Consider the following 19998-nt stretch of genomic DNA (forward strand, 5'->3'; position numbering starts at 1 on the left):
CAGATAGGATAAGGATAGTTTCTTTCCCTTAGAGAGCTGACCATCTAAGGAATATTTTTTTAAGTCACAGCCCAAATTACATTGCACCAAGAAGCATAATCTTTAAGATTGGGTTAAAAGCTGCAGATTGTAAAACATGAGAAAAAGCACCATTTTGGGGACCTTTTTTCTCATAAATTAGTGCTATGAAATTTCAAAATACTAAATTTAATAAATTATTGGATATTTCTGGGATCCTGAAAAAAATTAACATTCTGTGCTTAAGATTTTCTATTAGAGGTAATTACCCTATATGGGTTATTATATTAATATTATTATAGTTATTGGTGTGATCTCACCTCCCTGCAACCTCCATCTCCCAGCTTCAAGTAATTCTGCCTCATCCTCCCAAGTATCTGGGATCAAAAGCAGTCCCAGCTAATTTTTTTTTTTTTTTTAAGTTTTTTTTAGCCTTGTCAGGCTAGAGTGCAGTGGCAAAATCTTGGCTCACTGCAACCTCCATCTCCTGAGTTCAAGTGATTCTCCTGCCCCAGCCTCTCAAGTAGCTTGGATTACAGGAGCCTACCACTGCGTCCGGCTAATTTTTGTATTTTTAGTAGAGACAGGTTTTCACCACGTTGGCCAGGCTGGTCTCTAACTCCTGACCTCGTGATCCACCTGCCTCAGCCTCCCAAAGTGCTGGGATTACATGTGTGAGCCACCATGCCCAGCCAAATTTTTGTATTTTTAGTAGAGATGAGTTTTTACCATGCTGGCCAGGCTGGTCTCAAACTCCTGACCTCAAGTCATCTGCCCTCCTTGGCCTCCCAAAGTACTAGGATTACAGGTCTGAGTGTAATCTGTATAGAGCACGCAGCCTCTATACAGATTGTTATTATTTTTTTGAGATGGAGTCTCGCTGTGTCGCCAGGCATGAGTGCAGTGGCATGATCTCGGCTCACTGCAGCCTCTGCCTTCCGGGTTCAAGTGATTCTCCTGCCTCAGCCTCCCGAGTAGCTGGGACTACAGGTGTGCGCCACCATGCCCAGCTAATTTTGTTTTTTTTTTTTTTTTTTTTTTTTGAGACAAAGTCTTTCTTTGGCACCAGGCACCAGGCTGGAGTGCAGTGGCGCGATCTTGGCTCACTGCAACCTCCATCTCCCAGGTTCAAGCAGTTCTCCTGCCTTAGTCGCCCAAGTAGCTGGCGTCACCACGCCCAGCTAATTTTTGTTTTTTTAGTAGAGACGGGGTTTCACCATGTTGGCCAGGCTGGGCTCGAACTCCTGACCTTTTGATGTGCCTGCCTCGGCCTCCCAAAGTGCTGGGATTACAGGCCTGAGCCACCGTGCCCAGCCTATATAGATCAAGGTATAAATGATGTTTATAAGAATAGTAAGTTGATTCATTTTGAACTTAAAAATACATTTTAAGTTAACTTTGTGGATACCATATTATAAGTTGGTTAATAATTAAGTTTTTTACTTCATAAAGCGTAGGAATATACTCATCATAGAGGAAAATTGACATGGAAGCATTTAGAGTAATAAATCAGCCTTTCTTTATACACCTTCCTCATATTTGTTTATTTAAAAGTCCGTATGGTGAGTGTGACAAAATCATGAGGGGGAAAATCCCTAGGTTTTTATTTTTATACACACTGTTTAATTAACACTTGTTAAGTATTTGATGATTATATATATTTTTAAAATTTTTTTTTTCACAGAGAATATGAAACTGGTGTCAAAATGACATCCAGATTTGGGAAAACATACAGTAGGAAAGGTGGAAATGGCAGTTCAAAATTTGATGAAGTCTTTTCCAACAAACGGACCACCCTTAGCACAAAATGGGGAGAGACCACATTTATGGCTAAATTAGGGCAGAAGAGGCCCAATTTTAAACCAGATATCCAAGAAATTCCGAAGAAACCTAAAGTGGAAGAAGAAAATACTGGAGATCCTTTTGGATTTGATAGTGATGATGAGTCTCTACCAGTTTCTTCAAAGAATTTAGCCCAGGGTAAGGGTTCTTATTCAGAATCTAGTGAAGCTGCTCAGCTGGAAGAAGTCACTTCAGTACTTGAAGCTAATAGCAAAATTAGTCATGTGGTGGTTGAAGACACTGTTGTATCTGATAAATGCTTCCCTTTGGAGGACACTTCGCTTGGGAAAGAAAAGAGCACAAACCGAATCATAGAAGATGATGCAAGCATAAGTAGCTGTAATAAATTAATAACTTCAGGTAAGTTTTGATTTTCTTTATTAGCGAAGAGAGATTTGTGCAAGAAATTTATTTAAATGATTTAAATTCTAAAATATATATTGTTCGGCTGCACGCAGTGGCCGCAGTGCTTTGGGAGGCCAAGATGGGTGGATCATGAGGTCGGGAGTTTGAGACCAGCCTGACCAACATGGTGAAACCCCATCTCTTTTTTTTTTTGAGACAAAGTCTCGCTCTGTCATCAGGCGCCAGGCTGTAGTGCAGTGGCATGATCTTGGCTCATTGCAACCTCCACCTCCCAAGTTCAAGCAGTTCTCCTGCCTCAGCCTCCTGAGTAGCTGGGACTATAGGCGCGTGCTACCACGCCCAGCTAACTTTTTTATTTTTTTAGTCGAGACGGGGTTTCACCGTGTTGGCCAGGATGGTCTCAATCTCTTGACCTTGTGATCCACCTATCTCAGCCTCCCAAAGTGCTGGGATTAAAGGCATGAGCCATCGTGCCTGGCCAAACCCCATCTCTACTAAAAATACAAAAAATAGCTGGACGTCATAGTGCGCACCTATAATCCGAGCTACTCAGGAGGCTGTGGCAGGAGAATCGCTTGAACCTGGGAGGTGGAGGTTGCAGTGAGCTGAGATTGTGCTACTGCACTCCAACCTGGCGCCTGCTGACAGAGCATGAGTGATAGAGTGAGACTCTTTCTCAAAAAAAAAGTATATATATATATCTATATATATCTATATAGTGTTTTTTCCTGCACTTAGGATAAATGGGGACTAATGATAGTTTTGTAAAAGACATTTAACAACTTTAAAGAAACCAGTTAGAGGTTGAAATATTTAATAAAACAACTTGGATATTAATGTTTAAAGACTGTTAACTCGGTGTACATATTGGGAACAGCAAGAAGTTTCTAACCCCAATTCCAGTAAGAAATATCTCTTTTTGTTGTGTTAGGATCACAAAGTATCTAATTTCTATTATTACGGAGGATTTGGATGGTTATTGGTAATGAGAATGAGATGAATATTTAAAATGAGGATTAGTTAAGAATAGTAGACCCTCTTCCAAAACTAGTTCAGAAGGATTAAGGAGGTATTGAGTGGAGACATTAAAGAATTGAACTTGACTCCAAATTGAAATTAGTTTGGGGGCAGTAGCAATTTGTATTGATAGATTTTAAACCACAAAACTGATTATATTTTTAATTTGTAAAAATAGCATCTAGTATTCTCTCCTAAAACAAAATATTTTGTTCGTTCTGTCCTACTCCTGTAAAGGATTTGAGACTTAAGTGAAAAGTGCAATTAACTAAAAGACTGAAGAGCTAATATTGAGGGTGTTAGGGAAGAGGTGGGGGAGAGAAGTGGGAGCACTCTATCAGCTGTAGGACAAGGGTGTCACTATAATGAAATTGAAAAGAAACCTTAGTTCTTGACTTCTTGGCAAAGTTTAGCAATAATAAAAGGTTATAAGAATCTCAAAGTTTGAAAGGAAGTAAACAGAAACACAAAACTTTACTGAATTTTTAAGGGGAATTTGTCCTTTGAAGGTTTAATGTAAGCACGTCAAACAGTACAGTGTGCTGGCCCTTACATAGTTTTAATGCTGAGCATTTTTTCACTCTTTTTCTCACTCTTGGATGAGATGATGAGCCAGCTGTTACTGTCATTCCCTTGATCCTCAGGGTTAATTCTAATTTGGCTGTTCCTACTGCTTTGTCTACATTTCTCCTTAGGCATTGTTCACAAGTTTAGGTTAAATTTGCATTAAAAAGCATCAAAAAGGGCCAGGTGTCTGTAATCCCAGAATTTTGGGAGGCCAAGTGAATCACCTGAGTTCAGGAGTTCAAGACCAGCCTGGCCAACCTGGTGAAACCCCATCTGTACTAAAAATACAAAAAATTAATTGGGCGTGGTGGTGGGCGCCTGTAATCCCAGCTACTGGGGAGGCTGAGGCAGGAGAATCACTGGAACCTAGGAGGCAGAGGTTGCAAAGAGCCGAGGTTGTGCCACTGCACTCAGTTGTGCAACAGAGCAAGATGTCACAAAAAAAAAAAAAGAAAAAAAGCAACCCAGCATAAAAACTTTCCAGGTCAGCTCCTAAAAATGTGTTAAAAATCATCTTTTTTTTTTTTTTTTTTTTTTTTGAGATGGAGTCTTGCTCTGTTGCCCAGGCTGGAGTGCAGTGGCACAATCTCAGCTAATTGCAAACTCTGCCTTTTGGGTTCAAGTGATTCTGCCTCAGCCTCCCCAGTAGCTGGAGTTACAGGCACCCACCATTATGCCTGGCTAATTTCTGTATTTTGTAGATACCGTATTATAAGTTGGTTAATAATTAAGTTTTTTACTTCATAAAGTGTAGAGACAGGTTTTTTTTTTTCGTGAGACAGTTTTGCTCTTATTTCCCAGGCTGGAGTGCAGTGGGGCAATCTCGGCTCACTGTAACCTCTGCCTCCCGGGTTCAAGTGATTCTTCTGCCTCAGCTTCCTGAGTAGCTGGGATTGCAGGCTTGTACCACTGCCTGACTTAATATTGTACTTTTTTTTTTTTTGAGATGGAGTTTTGCTCTTGATACCCAGGCTGGAGTGCAATGGCGCGATCTCGGCTCACCACAACCTCCGCCTCCTGGGTTCAAGCAATTCTCCTGCCTCAGCGTCCTGAGTAGCTGGGACTACAGATACATGCCACCATGCCCAGCTAATTTTTGTATTTTTAGTAGAGATGGTGTTTCACCTTGTTGACCAGGATAGTCTCGATCTCTTGACCTCGTGATCCACCCGCCTTGGCCTCCCAAAGTGCTGGGATTATAGGCATGAGCCACTGCGTCCGGCCAATATTGTACTTTTAGTAGAGATGGGGTTTCTCCATGTTGGTCAGGCTGATCTTGAACTCATGACCTCAGGTGATCCACCTGCCTCGGCCTCCCAGAGTACTGGGATTATAGGAGTGAGCCATCATGCCTGGCCCATCAAACTTTTTTGAATGAAAGTGAATTTTAACTCAGGTCTCATACCTGAAGCTCAAAGAGGTTAAGTGTCTAAGGTCAGATAATGGCAGAATTGGAATGAGATTCGTTTATTGTCAACATATTATTGAGCACCTAATGTTTATCAAACCCCACCGTAATACGCTCTGCAAATGGTATTCTGCTTGTGTTGTTTGTTGTTTCTACTGACGTTTCTTGCTGTTTTCAGATAATCTACAGTGTTGTGGGGTGGGTGGGCTGGAGGAAGTAAGATGAAGCTGTGCAAATGGTGAAAATGCTCAAGGTTGACTCCAGCTTCCTTAAGTGTGTGGTCTTTTGAGGAATGGGGCATCGTTGGCAGGCAGGGTCCCTGATGTCAGAGTGTATTAATAAAGATGAATGTTTAGGTGAGGGGGAAAAGGAATGTGAAAGTTAATCATGTAAGTAATTGTTTATGTAGCCTTGCTGACAGTATATCTTTGTGTTCATTCTGTTGGAAGTTGGCAGCTAAGTGGGGTAATTGCTTCCCGGTCTATGTAGCTAAATTAGAGTTCTAATGCTGATAGAACTACTGACTCTTGAGTACAAACTCCATTTAAATTGGTTTGAGAGGAGAAAATGCATACTAAAATACAGGTAAATAGATGTTCAAGAACATCTTGTCCCTCTTCCATCCTCCTTCACAAAGGCTTTCTTGGTGGTCAGGCAATGGTGTAGCACTATGAATATTTCTCTTTTTTTCTCCTCTCCCTTGGCCATCTAGAGCTGCAGCAACCTTGGCAGCTCCCTGTAGGATAAGAAGTGAACTTTGAGGGAGTACATTTAATTTTCATGGTAGTCTTACGCTGTCTCTAATGTGTGCAAGTTAGTTATTCTTATAAACCATTTATAAGTTTGTATGTTTGTAAGTTGGTTTTAGTTGTGGGGATGCGTTTGTACTTTGTGACGTTTCCTTTGTGTTTCCCCTCTAAACATTGGTCATTTTCCTTGTGCCTAGACTGTTTTCTTGCATTATGTTGTCAATTTTCATTGCCTTTACCCTCACTCAGGAAGCCTTGTAATTTTAGTAGAAATTTAGAAACTCAAACCTAAATTTTTGATAAAAGAGGTCTTTGTAAATCTCAAGTGGTTCCTAACCTTTTTTGCATTAGGGTCCCTTCTGAGAATAATAAAGTTTTGAACTCTTTTCTCCATGCAAGTACTCATGTACCTACTTAGGTCTCAGAAATCTTAGCAGTCTTTTGCAGGTCATGTTTAGGCATTTTATTTAAGAACTGGTTGCAAATTTTAACAACTTGTTCAAAGTGCACCTGTAAAGTTTCAGTGTATCTTTCCAGTGGAGTGTTGAGTGTCCCTGCTCATTCATACTATTTTTTGCTGTACAATTGTATCACATCAGTGAAAAGGGCTTATCCAGGCTCAGGAATATTGTATCATCTGTCCTGGCATTATGTTTTTAAGTATCTTTCTCTATAGGGGAATATGTGGTTGATTTTTTTTTTTTGACACTTAAAATTCTTTAAGTACTTTAATAATGGATAGCACTTTTTTTTTTTTTTTTGAGACCGAGTTTCTCTGTTGTTACCCAGACTGGAGTGTAATGGCACAATCTCGGCTTACCGCAACCTCCACCTCCTGGGTTCAAGCAATTCTCCTGCCTCAGCCTCCCGAGTAGCTCGGACTACAGGCGCACACCACCAGGCCCAGCTAATTTTTGTATTTTTAGTAGAGACGGTGTTTCACCTTGTTGACCAGAATGGTCTCGATGTCTTGACCTCATGATCCACCCGCCTTAGCCTCCCAAAGTGCTGGAATTAAGGCTTGAGCCACCACGCCTGGCAATGGATAGTACTTTTAAAAATTGTGTTTCACTCGAAGAGGAAACTCAGGTTGAGTAGTTCACTATAAAACATACAATGGGCCGGGCGCGGTGGCTCAAGCCTGTAATCCCAGCACTTTGGGAGGCCAAGGCGGGTGGATCACGAGGTCAAGAGATCGAGACCATCCTGGTCAATATGGTGAGACCCCGTCTCTACTAAAAACACAAAAAATTAGCTGGGCATGGTGTCACGTGCCTGTAATCCCAGCTACTCAGGAGGCTGAGGCAGAAGAATTGCCTGAACCCAGGAGGCGGAGGTTGCGGTGAGCTGAGATCACGCCATTGCACTCCAACCTGGGTAATGAGAGCAAAACTCTGTCTCAAAACAAAACAAAACAAAAACATACAATGGCCGCGCATGGTGGCTCACGCCTGTAATCCCAGCTCTTTGGGAGGTTGAGGTGGGCGGATCACTTGAGGTTGGGAGTTTGAGACCAGCCTGGCCAACATAGTGAAACCCCATCTCTACTAAAAATATGAAAAATTAGCTGGAAAGGCCGGGCACGGTGGCTCAAACCTATAATCCCAGCACTTTGGGAGGCCGAGGCAGGTGGATCACAAGGTCAAGAGAACGAGACCATCCTGGTCAACATGGTGAAACCCCATCTCTACTAAAAATACAAAAATTAGCTGGGCGTGGTGGCGCGTGCCTGTAGTCCCAGCTACTTGGGAGGCTGAGGCAGGAGAATTGCCTGAACCCAGGAGGCAGAGGTTGCGGTGAGCCGAGATCGTGCCATTGTACTCCAGCCTGGGTAACAAGAGCGAAACTCCGTCTCAAAAAAAAAAATTAGCTGGAAATTGCCTGAACCTGGAAGGTGGAGGTTGCAATGAGTCAAGATTGTGTCCCTGCACTCCCGCCTGGGCAATAAAGCGAGACTCTATCTCAAAAAAGAAAAGAAAACAAAACAAAACATAGTGGTTTCCATTTTCCAGACAGATAGATGCTTGGAACCAGAAACAAGATTACAAACGGAATAGATACTGCAGGGAAGGGTTGAGTTGCTAAAATGTCCTATTCCTTAATTTAAACAAGAAGAAAATGTTTATTATGAAACTTTCAGGCACACAAAAATAGAAGAGTAAAAAAAAAGCTCATGTACTCGATTGTCCACCTCCAATACTTGTTAGTATCTGGCAGATCTTGTTTCATCTGTTTTGCACGCTACTCTCCACTTCCCCTCCTTTACTTCCTGGATTTTAAAGCTAATTTAGGATTTATGTTTCTATCTGCAAATGCTTCTGTATCTAATCTTTAATTTTGAAAACAGAAATTTCTGATTGCAATTGCTGTTAAAGCCAGTGAGTTATCAGTCAGGTGTGCCAATTAAAAATGAACGTTAGTAGGAGCTAGAGGTTCACCCTTCTAAGAGATCTCCAGGTATTCCTTAATGGTTTGAATCAGTGTTGTCTATTAGAGGTAAAAGAAGGCTTGTCTTGCCTTTTATGCGAGGCTACTTCTGTCTTTGTGCTGTCTTCTACAGGTATTTTTTTTTGGGGGGGGGGGGGACGGAGTTTCACTCTTGTTACCCAGGCAGGAGTGCAATGGCGTGATCTCGGCTCACCGCAACCTCCGCCTCCTGGGTTCAGGCAGTTCTCCTGCCTCAGCCTCCTGAGTAGCTGGGATTACAGGCACGTGCCACCATGCCCAGCTAATTTTTTTTGTATTTTTAGTAGAGACGGGGTTTCACCATGTTGACCAGGATGGTCTCGATCTCTTGACCTCATGATCCGCCCTCCTCGGCCTCCCAAAGTGCTGGGATTACAGGCTTGAGCCACTGCTCCCGGCCTCTACAGGTTTTTAATCTGGATTCTAGAATAAAGTGTGCAAAGACTTATATTTCAGCTTGGCACACTTTCCTTGCCAGCCAGCTGGGATTCAGTCTACATATCCTGCCAAATATTGAGATAACTACAGCATAGGCTCTTAATTTGCCTGACTGGTTTTGTAGCCAATAAAATTTTTTTTAATTTGCTTAAAGCTATAATGAGTATTTGTGTAAGAGGGATGGTATTGTCAGGAGATTTTGAACTTAGATTTAGAACTGAAGGTGATTTTTAAGAAAGGGAAATAGGCCAGGAACTTATGACCAGAGATGAGATTGTTATTGGATAAACTACAGGTAATTAATGAGGATTATTATTATTATTTTTGAGACAGAGTCTCACTCTGTCACCAGGCGCCAGGCTGGAGTGCGGTAGCGCGACCTCGGCTCACTGCAACGTCCGCCTCCTGGGTTAAAGCAATTCTCCTGCACCAGCCTCCCCAGTAGCTGGGACTACAGGAGTTCGCCACCATGCCCAGCTAATTTTTTTGTATTTTTATTAGAGACGGGGTTTCACCATGTTGGCCAGGATGGTCTCGATCTCTTGACCTCATGATCTGCCCGCCTCAGCCTCCCAGAGTGCTGGGATTACAGCCGTGAGCCACCGCGCCCGGCCTATAACTATTTTTTAAACCCTCAGAGGATAGTATCAGTAAGAGTTACTTGCCTTTATTCATTGAATGTATCCATTGTATAGAATATATTTAAATCATACCTAAAGTCCGAGTTTTAAGAGAAGCAGATAAGACCAATTGTTTCTTTTTTTCTTTTTCTTTTTTGGAGACAGGGTCTCACTCTGTCATCCAGGTTGTCACAGCTTCTACCTTCTGGGCTGAAGCCATCTTCCCTCCTCGGCCTCCCCAGTGGTTGGGAGTACAGGAATGCACCACTACACCGGGCTAATTTCTAAATTTTTTGTAGAGACAGTGTCTCAGTATGTTGCCCAACCTGGTCCTGAACTCCTAGGCTAAGTGATCCTCTCACCTCTGCCTCCCAAACTGTTGGGATTACAGGGGTGACCCACTGTGCCCAGCCCTGTTATTTCTTAAATTCCTACTTTTACGTATCAATTGACCCTTAATCACTATACCCTCAGTACAATGGAAATAAAACCTCCTGTTTTTCCATTGTACTGAGGGTAAGGCACAGTTCAAAGGTTGAATAACTTGAACTGTTAAGTGGAAAATCTGGGAAATATCCAAAGTGTTCTTTACATACAGTGCTGTTGTATTCTGATATGAAAGATTAATTTTGTCATTTTCAAAGCTGTCTATTTAGAAGAGACAGTCACTGTAAGAACAATTTTATCTTGATGTTGAAAATAAAGTTATTTTGCGAGGGGCAAATTATGAATTCCCTCTTGTCTCTATTTAAGTAATTTTCTGCTTTTTTTAATTTTAAAATTTGATTTTTTTTTAAAGAGTTGGTATCTTACTATCTTGCCCAGGCTGGCCTCAAACATCTGGGCTTAGGTGATGCTCGCACCTCAGCCTACTGCCTCAGCCTTCTGAGCAGCTGAGATGACAGGCATGCCGCCTGTCTTAAGTAATTTTATTATTTTATTTTTGAGACAGAGTCTCCCTCTGTTGCCCAGGCTCTGGATGCTGTGGCACAGTCTTGACTCTGCAACCTCCGCCTCCTGGGTTCAAGCGATTCTCCTGCCTCAGCCTCCCCAGAAATTGGGATTACAGGCACCTGCCACCACACCCAGCTAATTTTTTGTATTTTTAGTAGAGACGGGGTTTCACCGTGTTTGCCAGGCTGGTCTCGAACTCCTGATCCACCCACCTCGGCTTCTTAAAGGACTGAGATTACAGGAGTGACCCACCATGCCTGTCAGTAATTTTCTTTTCTTTTTTTTTTTTTTGAGACGGAGTCTTATACTGTCAGCTGGACTGGAGTGCAGTGGTTGCTGCACTCTCAGCTCATCGCAACCTTCGATTCCCAAGTTCAAGTGATTTCTGGCTCAGCCTCCTGAGTAGTTGGGATTACAGGTGCCCACCACCACGTTCAGCTAATTTTTTGTATTTTTAGTAGAGATGAGTTTCACTATGTAGGTTGGCCAGGTTGGTCTCGAACTCCTGACCTCATGATCTGACCACCTTAGCCTCCCAAAGTGCTGGGATTACAGGCTTGAGCCACCGTGCCTGGCATATTTTCTTTTTAATAAGAATGATGAGCCAGGTGTGGTGTCTAACAACTGTAATACCAACACTTGGGGAGGCCAAAGTGGGAGGATTTGTTGAGCCCAGGAGTTCAGAACCAACCTGGTCAACATAGTGACATCTTATTTCTACAAAAGAAAAAGAAATTAGCCCGATGTGTTGGGGTGCACCCGTAGTTCCAGCTGCTTGGGAGACTGAGTTGAGGATCACTTGAGCCCAGGAGTTCAAGGCTGCAGTGAGCCATGATTGGGTCACAGCCTGGGCAACAAGAGCAAGATATACCATCTCAGAAACAAAATGAGACTATTTTTAATACTTACCAAGTAATGCTGACTTCATTTGTGTAGATATTTTCTACTTTTTTGTGTGTGTGTATATACTAATGGAAATTCAACATTATGTAAATTACAAAAGAGGCATTATAATTTTAAGTGAATTCATTTTGTTCTAAAGCAGAACTTTTGTTTCTTACTCAGATTTTCTGAATAAAAGGAATATTATTCTCAAGGTTTTTGCATTAACAAAAACGTGGGAGACAACTAACAAGGTTCTCCTCAGATCCAGATTGAATAGCAGTCATAGGGTAAAATATGAAATTTATAAACAGTCTCTGTTCTTTAGAGTTATTGACTTCTGCTAGTCATGATAAGAACTTGCTTCTAACATGATGTCAACACTTTTATATTAATACGTTATACTTTTCAGAGCATCTTTCATAAGTATTCTGTGCTTTTAGAACTTGGAGCCAGATTATACTTCATGAATTTTTCTTGTCTGGCACTTATGCCTTTAGGAAGTGGTATTCCACTTTCCTAGACCCCCAATGGTAGAGGAGAATGAGCTTGATCATAGGAAGGTCTAGGTGATACCTCCTTCTAAGTATTCAGCTATTATTTTAGTGTCTATGCACAAGATGGACTCAATTGCATTTTTTGCATTGTACTGGGGAAGATAGAATGAAGAATCACAAGTGTGTTGAAAACTAAGGAAAAAATACAGAGTGCTGTGGGAGTGTAGCACTGTGGGCTTATTTGCTTGTCCTGGGGGTGCGGATATGTAGGCAAGGCTGACATTTAACCTGAGACCTGTTGGTGGACTGAGAAAGGATAGTAGTGGCCGAGTTTGGTGACATGAGCAATGAGGAAGGAGACATCAAGAATGATTCCCAGCTATGTAATGTGCGCAGCAGAGCAGATGGTAGTGTCATTTACTGAGATAGGAAACATTTTGACAGAAAGTTTGAGTTCAGTTCTGGGCACATTGGGTTTGAGATGTTTGTAAGATATGTTTAAATAGCAGATTTGCTGGAATGGAGCCAAAATAAGCCTTGATTAGCTAGAGACAATTAATTTGAAATTCAGTATATAAATATTATCTGAAAAGAGAGGATTAGTTGAAGGCATTAAAGAGAGTGTAAGAGGAAAAAGTATTAGGACTATGCTGTAAAGGACTTTCAATGCTAATAGAAGGAGTGAAGAGGAAGGAACTAGAAAGAAAATTAAGTAGGAGCCACTAGAGCAGCTTAAGGCAGTCCAGGGGAGTGATAGATTATGGAAGCCAACATAAAAGTGTTTAAGAAAATATTGACTGAATCGGAATGCTGCTGCAGTCACCTAAAGTAAGGACTCCAAGGTAGACCTTGGATTTGCAGCTTGGATTGGAGTCATCTAAGGGGTGAGGAAATGGGGATAACAAGTGTTTACAGCTTGTTAAAGATGTTTGAAGGGAGGAGAAGAAAAAGGGCAGATAGAAGGATGTGAGGGATTCTGGATAGTTTCATGCATGGGATCTAAGGCACAAGAGAGCAGTTTTGGAAGGAGGAAAAATGAGCTTAGTGGGAGGACATAAGAGAAGGTGGTTTTTAGCTAAAAGTGTTTTTCCCTCCCCCTATAAAGTGACTAAAGAGGTTATTACTGAAAGGGAGAAAGACAGGGTAACTTGAGGATTTTAGTGGAACAGGAAAGAGTTCAGATAGATGTTGCTAAAAGTGTGAGAGTGTGTTGTCTAGAGACAAAGTAGAATTTCTGGACGTTATTGAGGCCTTAGTTGAAGTTGCTGTTGCTAAAAATTAGCTGGGCATGGTGGCACCCCCTGTAGTCCCAGCTTCTCGGGAGGCTGAGGAGAATTGCTTGAACTTGGGAGGCTGAGGTTGCAGTGAGCTGAGATCGTGCCACTGCACTGCAGCCTGGGCAGCCCAGCGAGAAGAACAAAAAACAAAACAAAACAAAAAACACATGGTCACTAATCTACCTATTGTGTGAGTATGTTTTTCCCCCTTCTTTAGTAGGCCCCGTTATCTGGAACCTGCACAGAATACAGAATATTGGATAAAATTATTAGAATTGGCCTCAATAGACATTTTGTCACTCAGCATGTAGAATGAAGAGATAGAGAAGCAAGAGAATTTAGGGTATTATTGCCCAGAGAGTGAGTGAGAAGATAAACTGGAATTTAAAATGTTGAGTGCCCGGACCGGGCTAATAAATAGGAGAAAGGGGAGAAGTGCGGTGGGTAGTATACTGAGAATCTTCTTCAGTTAAAGTGACAAATGGGTGTACTGGCACAAGCAACTTGGATGGTTGGTAGGTTGTGATAAAAAAGTGGGTTATCTGATTTTAATGTTTAAAAAATGAAGCATTTTGGGACATATAGCAAACTTCTGGATGAAACTGTGAGAACTGCTGGCTGAGATGGAATGTGGCAGATTGTTGATGAGGTAAGGTTAGGCTGGGAAGTCAGAGGGTTGGAATTTGGTGGAATTCAGTGTGATAGCAAAATTGGTAGGGAGGAGTAGATTATAAATCTGGCGTAAAATCCTTAAATACATTAAGGGTGAATAAGAGGTTGTTGGATGACAGGTATTAGGAAGATTATAGGGTAACTAACACAAGCCTCAAAAGAAGGGGCTTTACTTTTTTTTTTTTTTTGAGACAGTCTTCCTGTGTTGCCCAGGCTGGAGTGCAGTGGCACAATCTTGGCTCATTGCAACCTCCACCTCCCAGGTTCAGGCAATTCTCTTGCCTCAGCCTCCTGAGTAGCTGGGATTACAGGCACCTGCCACCATACCTGGCTAATTTTTGTATTTTTAGAAGAGATGGGATTTCACTATATTGGCCAAGATGGTCTCTCTTGACCCCGTGATCCGCCCGCCTCAGCGTCCCAAAGTGCTGGGATTACAGGCATGAGCCACTGTGCTTGGCCCTTTCTTTTTTTAAAAATACTATTTCCTCATTTATTTTTGTTGTATTAATATTGTTATTATTATTTATTTACTTATTTATTTTTGAGACAGAGTTTTATTCTTGTTACCTAGGCTGGAGTGCAATGGCACCATCTTGGCTCACTGCAACCTCCGCCTCCTGGGTTCAAGCAATTCTCCTGCCTCAGCCTCCTGAGTAGCTGGGACTACGGGCGCACACCACCATGCCCACCTAATTTTTGTATTTTTAGTAGAGATGGGGTTTCATTCTGTTGACCAGGATGGTCTCGATCTCTTGACCTCGTGATCCACCTGCCTCGGCCTCCCAAAGTGCTGGGATTATAGGCGTGAGCCACCGAGCCCGGCCCTATTGTTATTATTATTTGTTAAGTCTTATACAAGAAAAACAAGCCAAGAAGGGGCTTTTATAACTCAGTGGAGGAGTGATCATTTCATAAAGAGGCTCTGGAGAATCAGCATATCAATGTCCCCAAACTGTCCTGCTCTGAAATAGTAGGGAGGGCTGCTGGAGAAGAGGCATCCTCAGTCAAGTGTAGGGCAAGGAAATGGTAGAAAGAATGAACCCCAGGTATCCTTTTTATTTGTATTTTTAGAAACAAGGTCTTACTCTGTTGTCCAGGCTAGAGTGCAGTGGCATGATCATAGTTCACTGCAACCTTAAACTCCTGGGCTTAAGTGATCCTCTTGCCCGCACTTCCTGAGTAGCTAGGACTATAGGAATGTGCCACCATGCCTGGCTGATTTTCAAAATTATTTTGTAGAGACAGATTCTTGCTCTGTTGCCTGGACTGGTCTTCACCTCCTGGATGCAAGTGATTCCCCTGCTTTGGTCCTCCTCAGTGTTGGGATTACAGGCGTGAGCCACCATGCCTGGCCAATATTGACATTTTATTTTATTATTTATTTTTAAAAATAAAAACATTTTAGGGCCGGGCGCGGTGGCTCACGTCTGTAATCCCAGCACTTTGGGAGGCCGAGGCAGGTGGATCACGAGGTCAAGCGATCGAGACCATCCTGGTCAACATGGTGAAACCCTGTCTCTACTAAAAATACAAAAAATTAGCTGGGCATGGTGGCGTGTGCCTGTAATCCCAGGTACTCAGGAGGCTGAGGCAGGAGAATTGCCTGAACCCACGAGGCGGAGGTTGCGGTGAGCCAAATTTGCGCCATTGCGCTCTAGCCTGGGTAACGAGAGGGAAACTCCATCTCAAAATAAATAAATAAATAAATAAAAATAAAAATAAAAAAACATTTTAAAATTTCTTATATGTAACAGAGACAGGGTTTCACCATGTTGGCCATTATGGTCTTGATCTCTTGACTTCGTGATCCATCCGCCTTGTCCTCCCAAAGTGCTGGGATTACAGGTGTGAGCCACTGTGCCCGCCCGACATTTTAAAATATAACATTCAGTTTAGGTATCATAGTGATTTCTTTTAACTTTTTAAATTGTAAATTAAAACTAAAACATACAGAAAACACAAGAGGTCTAGCTTAATTAATTACTAGAAGAGGAACACTTCTATAACCATTACCTAGGTTAAGAAATAGAATTGTGCCAGCCACTCTAGAAGCTCTTTCATGCATCACTTCTTCCTTACTCTCAAAGTAACTGCCATCTTATCTTCTGTCAGAATCTATTTTTTGTTTTGGAGACAGGCTCTTGCTCCGTCGCCCAGGCTGGAGTGCAGTTGTACAGTCATGTTTCAGTGCAGCCTCAATCTTTTGGGTGCACAAGTGATCCTTCTGCCTCAGCCTCCTAAGAAGCTGGGACCACAGGTGTTTGCCATTATGGCCAGCTAATTTCTTTTCTTTTCTTTTATTTATCTATCTTATTTTATTTTTTGAGACAGGGTCTCGCTGTCACCCAGGCTGGAGTGCTGTAACGAGATCTCACTGCAACCTCCACCTCCCAGTTCAAGCCATTCTCCTGCCTCAGCCTTTTGAGTAGCTGCGATTACAGATGCCTGCCACCACACCCGACTAATTTTTGTATTTTTAGTAGAAACAAGGTTTCATCATGTTAGTCAGGCTGGTCTCAAACTCCTGGCCTCCCAAAGTGTTAGGATTACAGGCATGAGCCACCATGCCAGGCCATTTTTTTTTTATTTTAGTAGAGATTGAGGTCTTTAACTCCTGAGCTCAAGCAGTCCTCACACCTTGACCTCCCCAAAGTGTTGGGATTACTGTCATGAACCACTGCTCTGGCTTGTAATTTCTTGCTTGCAAATGCCATAATTACTTGCTGTTCATTCTCTTTTAAAAATTTTTTCTTTAATAATTTTTCTTTCTTACAAGCACCCATTATGCCCCAGAAAGTATTCACTTTCATATGTTTAAAAAAATAGAACACACTCTTCAATAGCCAGAATGTTTGTAGTGTTCCTTGTTCTTTTTGAAGTTGTATTTCTATCTTACTTCCCCTTCAGAATTTTATCCTATTGATTATAGTATTTATGTTTAGACTTTTAGTGGTCACCCTTTTCTTTTTTTTTTTGAGACGGAGTTTTGCTCTTGTTACCTAGGCTGGAGTGCAATGGCGCAATCTCGGCTCACTGCAACCTCTGCCTCCTGGGTTCAGGCACCTCTCCTGCCTCATTCTCCTGAGTAGCTGGGATTACAGGCACGCGCCACCCTGCCCAGCTAATTTTTTTGTATTTTTAGTAGAGATGGGGTTTCACCATGTTGACCAGGATGGTCTCAATCTCTTGACCTCGTGATCCACCCATCTTGGTCTCCCAAAGTGTTGGGATTACAGGTGTGAGCCACTGCGCCCGGCCCAGTGGTCACCCTTTTCATAATTCTTGGTACAAAAGTATGTGTATGCACTTAAATTCAAACTTTTAAGAGCTGTGACTGGGTGCAGTGGCTCATGCTTGTTAATCCCAGCACTTTGGGAGCCTAAGGAGGGCAGATCACTTGAGGTCAGGAGTTTGAGACCAGCCTGGGCAACCTGGTGAAACCCCATCTCTACTAAAAATGAAAAAATTAGCTGGGTATGGTGGCACACGCCTGTAGTCCCAGCAACTCAGGAGGTTGAGACAGGAGATCACTTGAATGCGGTAGGCGGAGATTGCACCACTGCCTGGGTGACAGCTAGACTCTCTCTCTCAAAAAAAAAAAAAAAAAAAAAAAAAAAAGGCTGGTTGCTGTGGCTGAAGCCTGTAATCTCAGTACTTTGGGAGGCTGAGATGGGAGGATTGCTTGAGACCAGGAGTTTGAGACCAGCCTGGGCAACATAGGGAGACCCTGTCTCTATCAAAAAAAACCCCACAGCTTATGTGACTGTAATGCTCTAAACTGTTTTAAAAATGATTCTGTACTACATCATGATCACAGTTATCAGTGCAAACTTTTATTTTGTTAATCAAATGCTCTCTCTCAGCAGAATATCTGATCAAGCTTGAATGCTATAATCAAACTTGAATCATGTATAAATATATGTATATATATTTTGGAGATGGAATCTCACTCTCTCGCTTAGGCTGGAGTGCAATGGTGTAGTCTCACCTCATTGCAGCCTCTCTGCCTCCTGTGTTCAAGCGATTCTACTGCCTCAGCCTCCTGAGTAACTGGGATTACAGGCACCCACCACCATGCCCAGCCAAGTTTTGTATTTTTGGTAGAGGCAGGGTTTCGCCATGTTGGCCAGGCTGGCCTTGAACTCCTGACTTCAGGTGATTCACCCGCCTCAGCCTCCCAAAGTGCTGGGGTTACAGGCGTGAGCCACCGTGCCCGGCCAAATGCTACATATAAAGACAAAATTAGGCCGGGCACGGTGGCTCACGCCTGTAACCCCAGCACTTTGGGAGGCGGAGGCCAGTGGATCACGAGGTCAGGAGTTTGAGATCATCCTGGCCAACATTGTGAAACTCCATCTCTGTAGTCCCAGCTACTCGGGAGACTGAGGCAGGAAACTCCCTTGAACCTGGGAGACGGAGGTTGCACTGACCCAAGATCGCACCACTGAAATCCAGCCTGATGACAGAGTGAGTGTTTCAAAAAAAAAAGATAAAATTTATTGGAAATTTACCTTTTAAGAGATGAATGAGCCTTTTTCAATTAGTTTATATATATATCTGAATCTGAATGAATATTATTGCTAGCATATATAAAGATTTTGGAAAAAAATTTTTTGGCATCAATTTCATTCCTATTTTTTGTTTATTGTTGTTGAGATGGAGCCTCACTGTTGTTCAGGCTGGTGTGCTACTCACAGGTGTGATCACAACACTGCAGCCTCAGACTCCTGGCCTCAAATGAACTGTTGGCCTCAGTGCTCTGGGTAGCTCTGGGTGGGAGCTGTGTGTGCTACTATGCCCTATTATTCCTATTTCAACTTTTTAATATGTGTGAATGTTGAGAAGCCATAAATTAACAAAATAAACATAGGAATGATAAGAGTTTTGTTATAGCAGTTTCTATTATTTGAATTCTGTTTTTTTTTTGTTTGTTTGTTTGAGATGGACTTTTGCTCTTTTTGCCTAGGCTGGAGTGCAGTGGCACAGTCTCAGCTCACTGCAACCTCCACCTTCTGGGTTCAAGCAATTTTCCTACCTTAACCTCCCGAGTAGTTGGGATTATAGATGTCTGCCACCGTATTTTTGGTAGAGATGGGATTTCACCATGTTGGCCAGGATGGTCTTGAATTCCTGACCTCAGGTGATCTACTACCTGCCTTGGCCTCCCAAAGTACTGGAGTTACAGGCATGAGCCACCTTGCCCGGCCTATTACTTGAATTCCTCTGTGCCACAAAGCATGTGGTAATTATAAAAATTCATTGGAATAATGAATCAATTTGTTAGGTCTTTCCGATTTTGTGAAATACAATTAATTGGAAACCACCTGACATCCAAGGGATTTGTTACCCACACAGGGAAGTTTTACTTAATTATGAAGTACAGAAACCAGCAATTTATCACATTATTTCTTTATAGGTCATGTGAAGGGTTGGAGGAATGTACCATATAAGATTAGGGACAGGAGAGCAATATGCTGTTACTGATACTTGTAATAGTGTATTGGGAGAAGAGTGATTGGTTTATCCCAGCTGGGTTGGCACCTCAGTTTTTGGAACAATATACACCTGGAGGTTGGGGATTTAGAAGTGAATTTCCTTAAAATGTAATTGTACCGGGGCCCACGACGTCGAAAGCGTCGCTGCGGCAGCAGCCTCGGAGGCTCCCCGGGGCCCCGGCGGCTGGACCTGGCGCGGACTGAAGCCTCGGGCGCGCGGTCCGGCCCGGGACTCGGGTTTGGGCGATCAGGAGGTGCCGGCGGCCGCGCTCGGACCCGGTGATTTAAGAGATTAAAATTCATTTGGTTGCTGATGATTCTGAACAGATAGAGTTCTTTTATTTGAGGTATGCAGTTTTGAAGACTGAGACATTGGAGTTTTATCCTTGAGGATAAAGGAAATCTTTGGGAAAGTCAGTAAAATATCAAGGGTGATTATTGTAATCATACTTGTGAACAGGAGTGATTGAAAAAAAAATATGAACCTTATACTGAATGAACTCTAAAGGCCCCATACAATGACGTAGACATTGGAGGAAGCATTTACACCCAATCAGCTTGAAGAGTTTCAAATGGACCCTACCACTGAGAAATCAAGATGTCAGTCTACTATGGGGAATTGAGGAAACTGGATTAAATCAAGAGTCCTGTGATAATATACAACCAAGACACAGGGTTCTTTTAATATGGATTCCATACAGTGAATGAAGACATAGGTTTCTTACCC

The 19998-nt window shown here is 42.4% G+C and overlaps 1 protein-coding gene across 8 annotated transcripts in view; it reads left to right on the forward strand.

Moving 5' to 3' along the window:
- The window catches only part of WAPL (WAPL cohesin release factor), a 95593-nt gene that overhangs the window by 2965 nt on the left and 72630 nt on the right, over positions 1–19998 (forward strand). For 7 of the 8 annotated variants that reach the window (XM_054242887.2, XM_054242888.2, XM_078345418.1 and 4 more), the window contains one exon: positions 1703–2220. The exons of the other annotated variant lie outside the window; for it this stretch is intronic. In XM_054242887.2, the coding sequence (XP_054098862.1) occupies positions 1725–2220 (496 nt within the window). In that variant the 5' untranslated portion in view covers positions 1703–1724. The remainder of the gene's footprint in view (positions 1–1702; positions 2221–19998) is intronic. 8 annotated transcript variants of the gene reach the window in all.

The sequence above is a fragment of the Callithrix jacchus genome, chromosome 12 (assembly GCF_049354715.1).
Source record: "Callithrix jacchus isolate 240 chromosome 12, calJac240_pri, whole genome shotgun sequence".
Taxonomy (NCBI): Eukaryota; Metazoa; Chordata; class Mammalia; order Primates; family Cebidae; genus Callithrix; species Callithrix jacchus.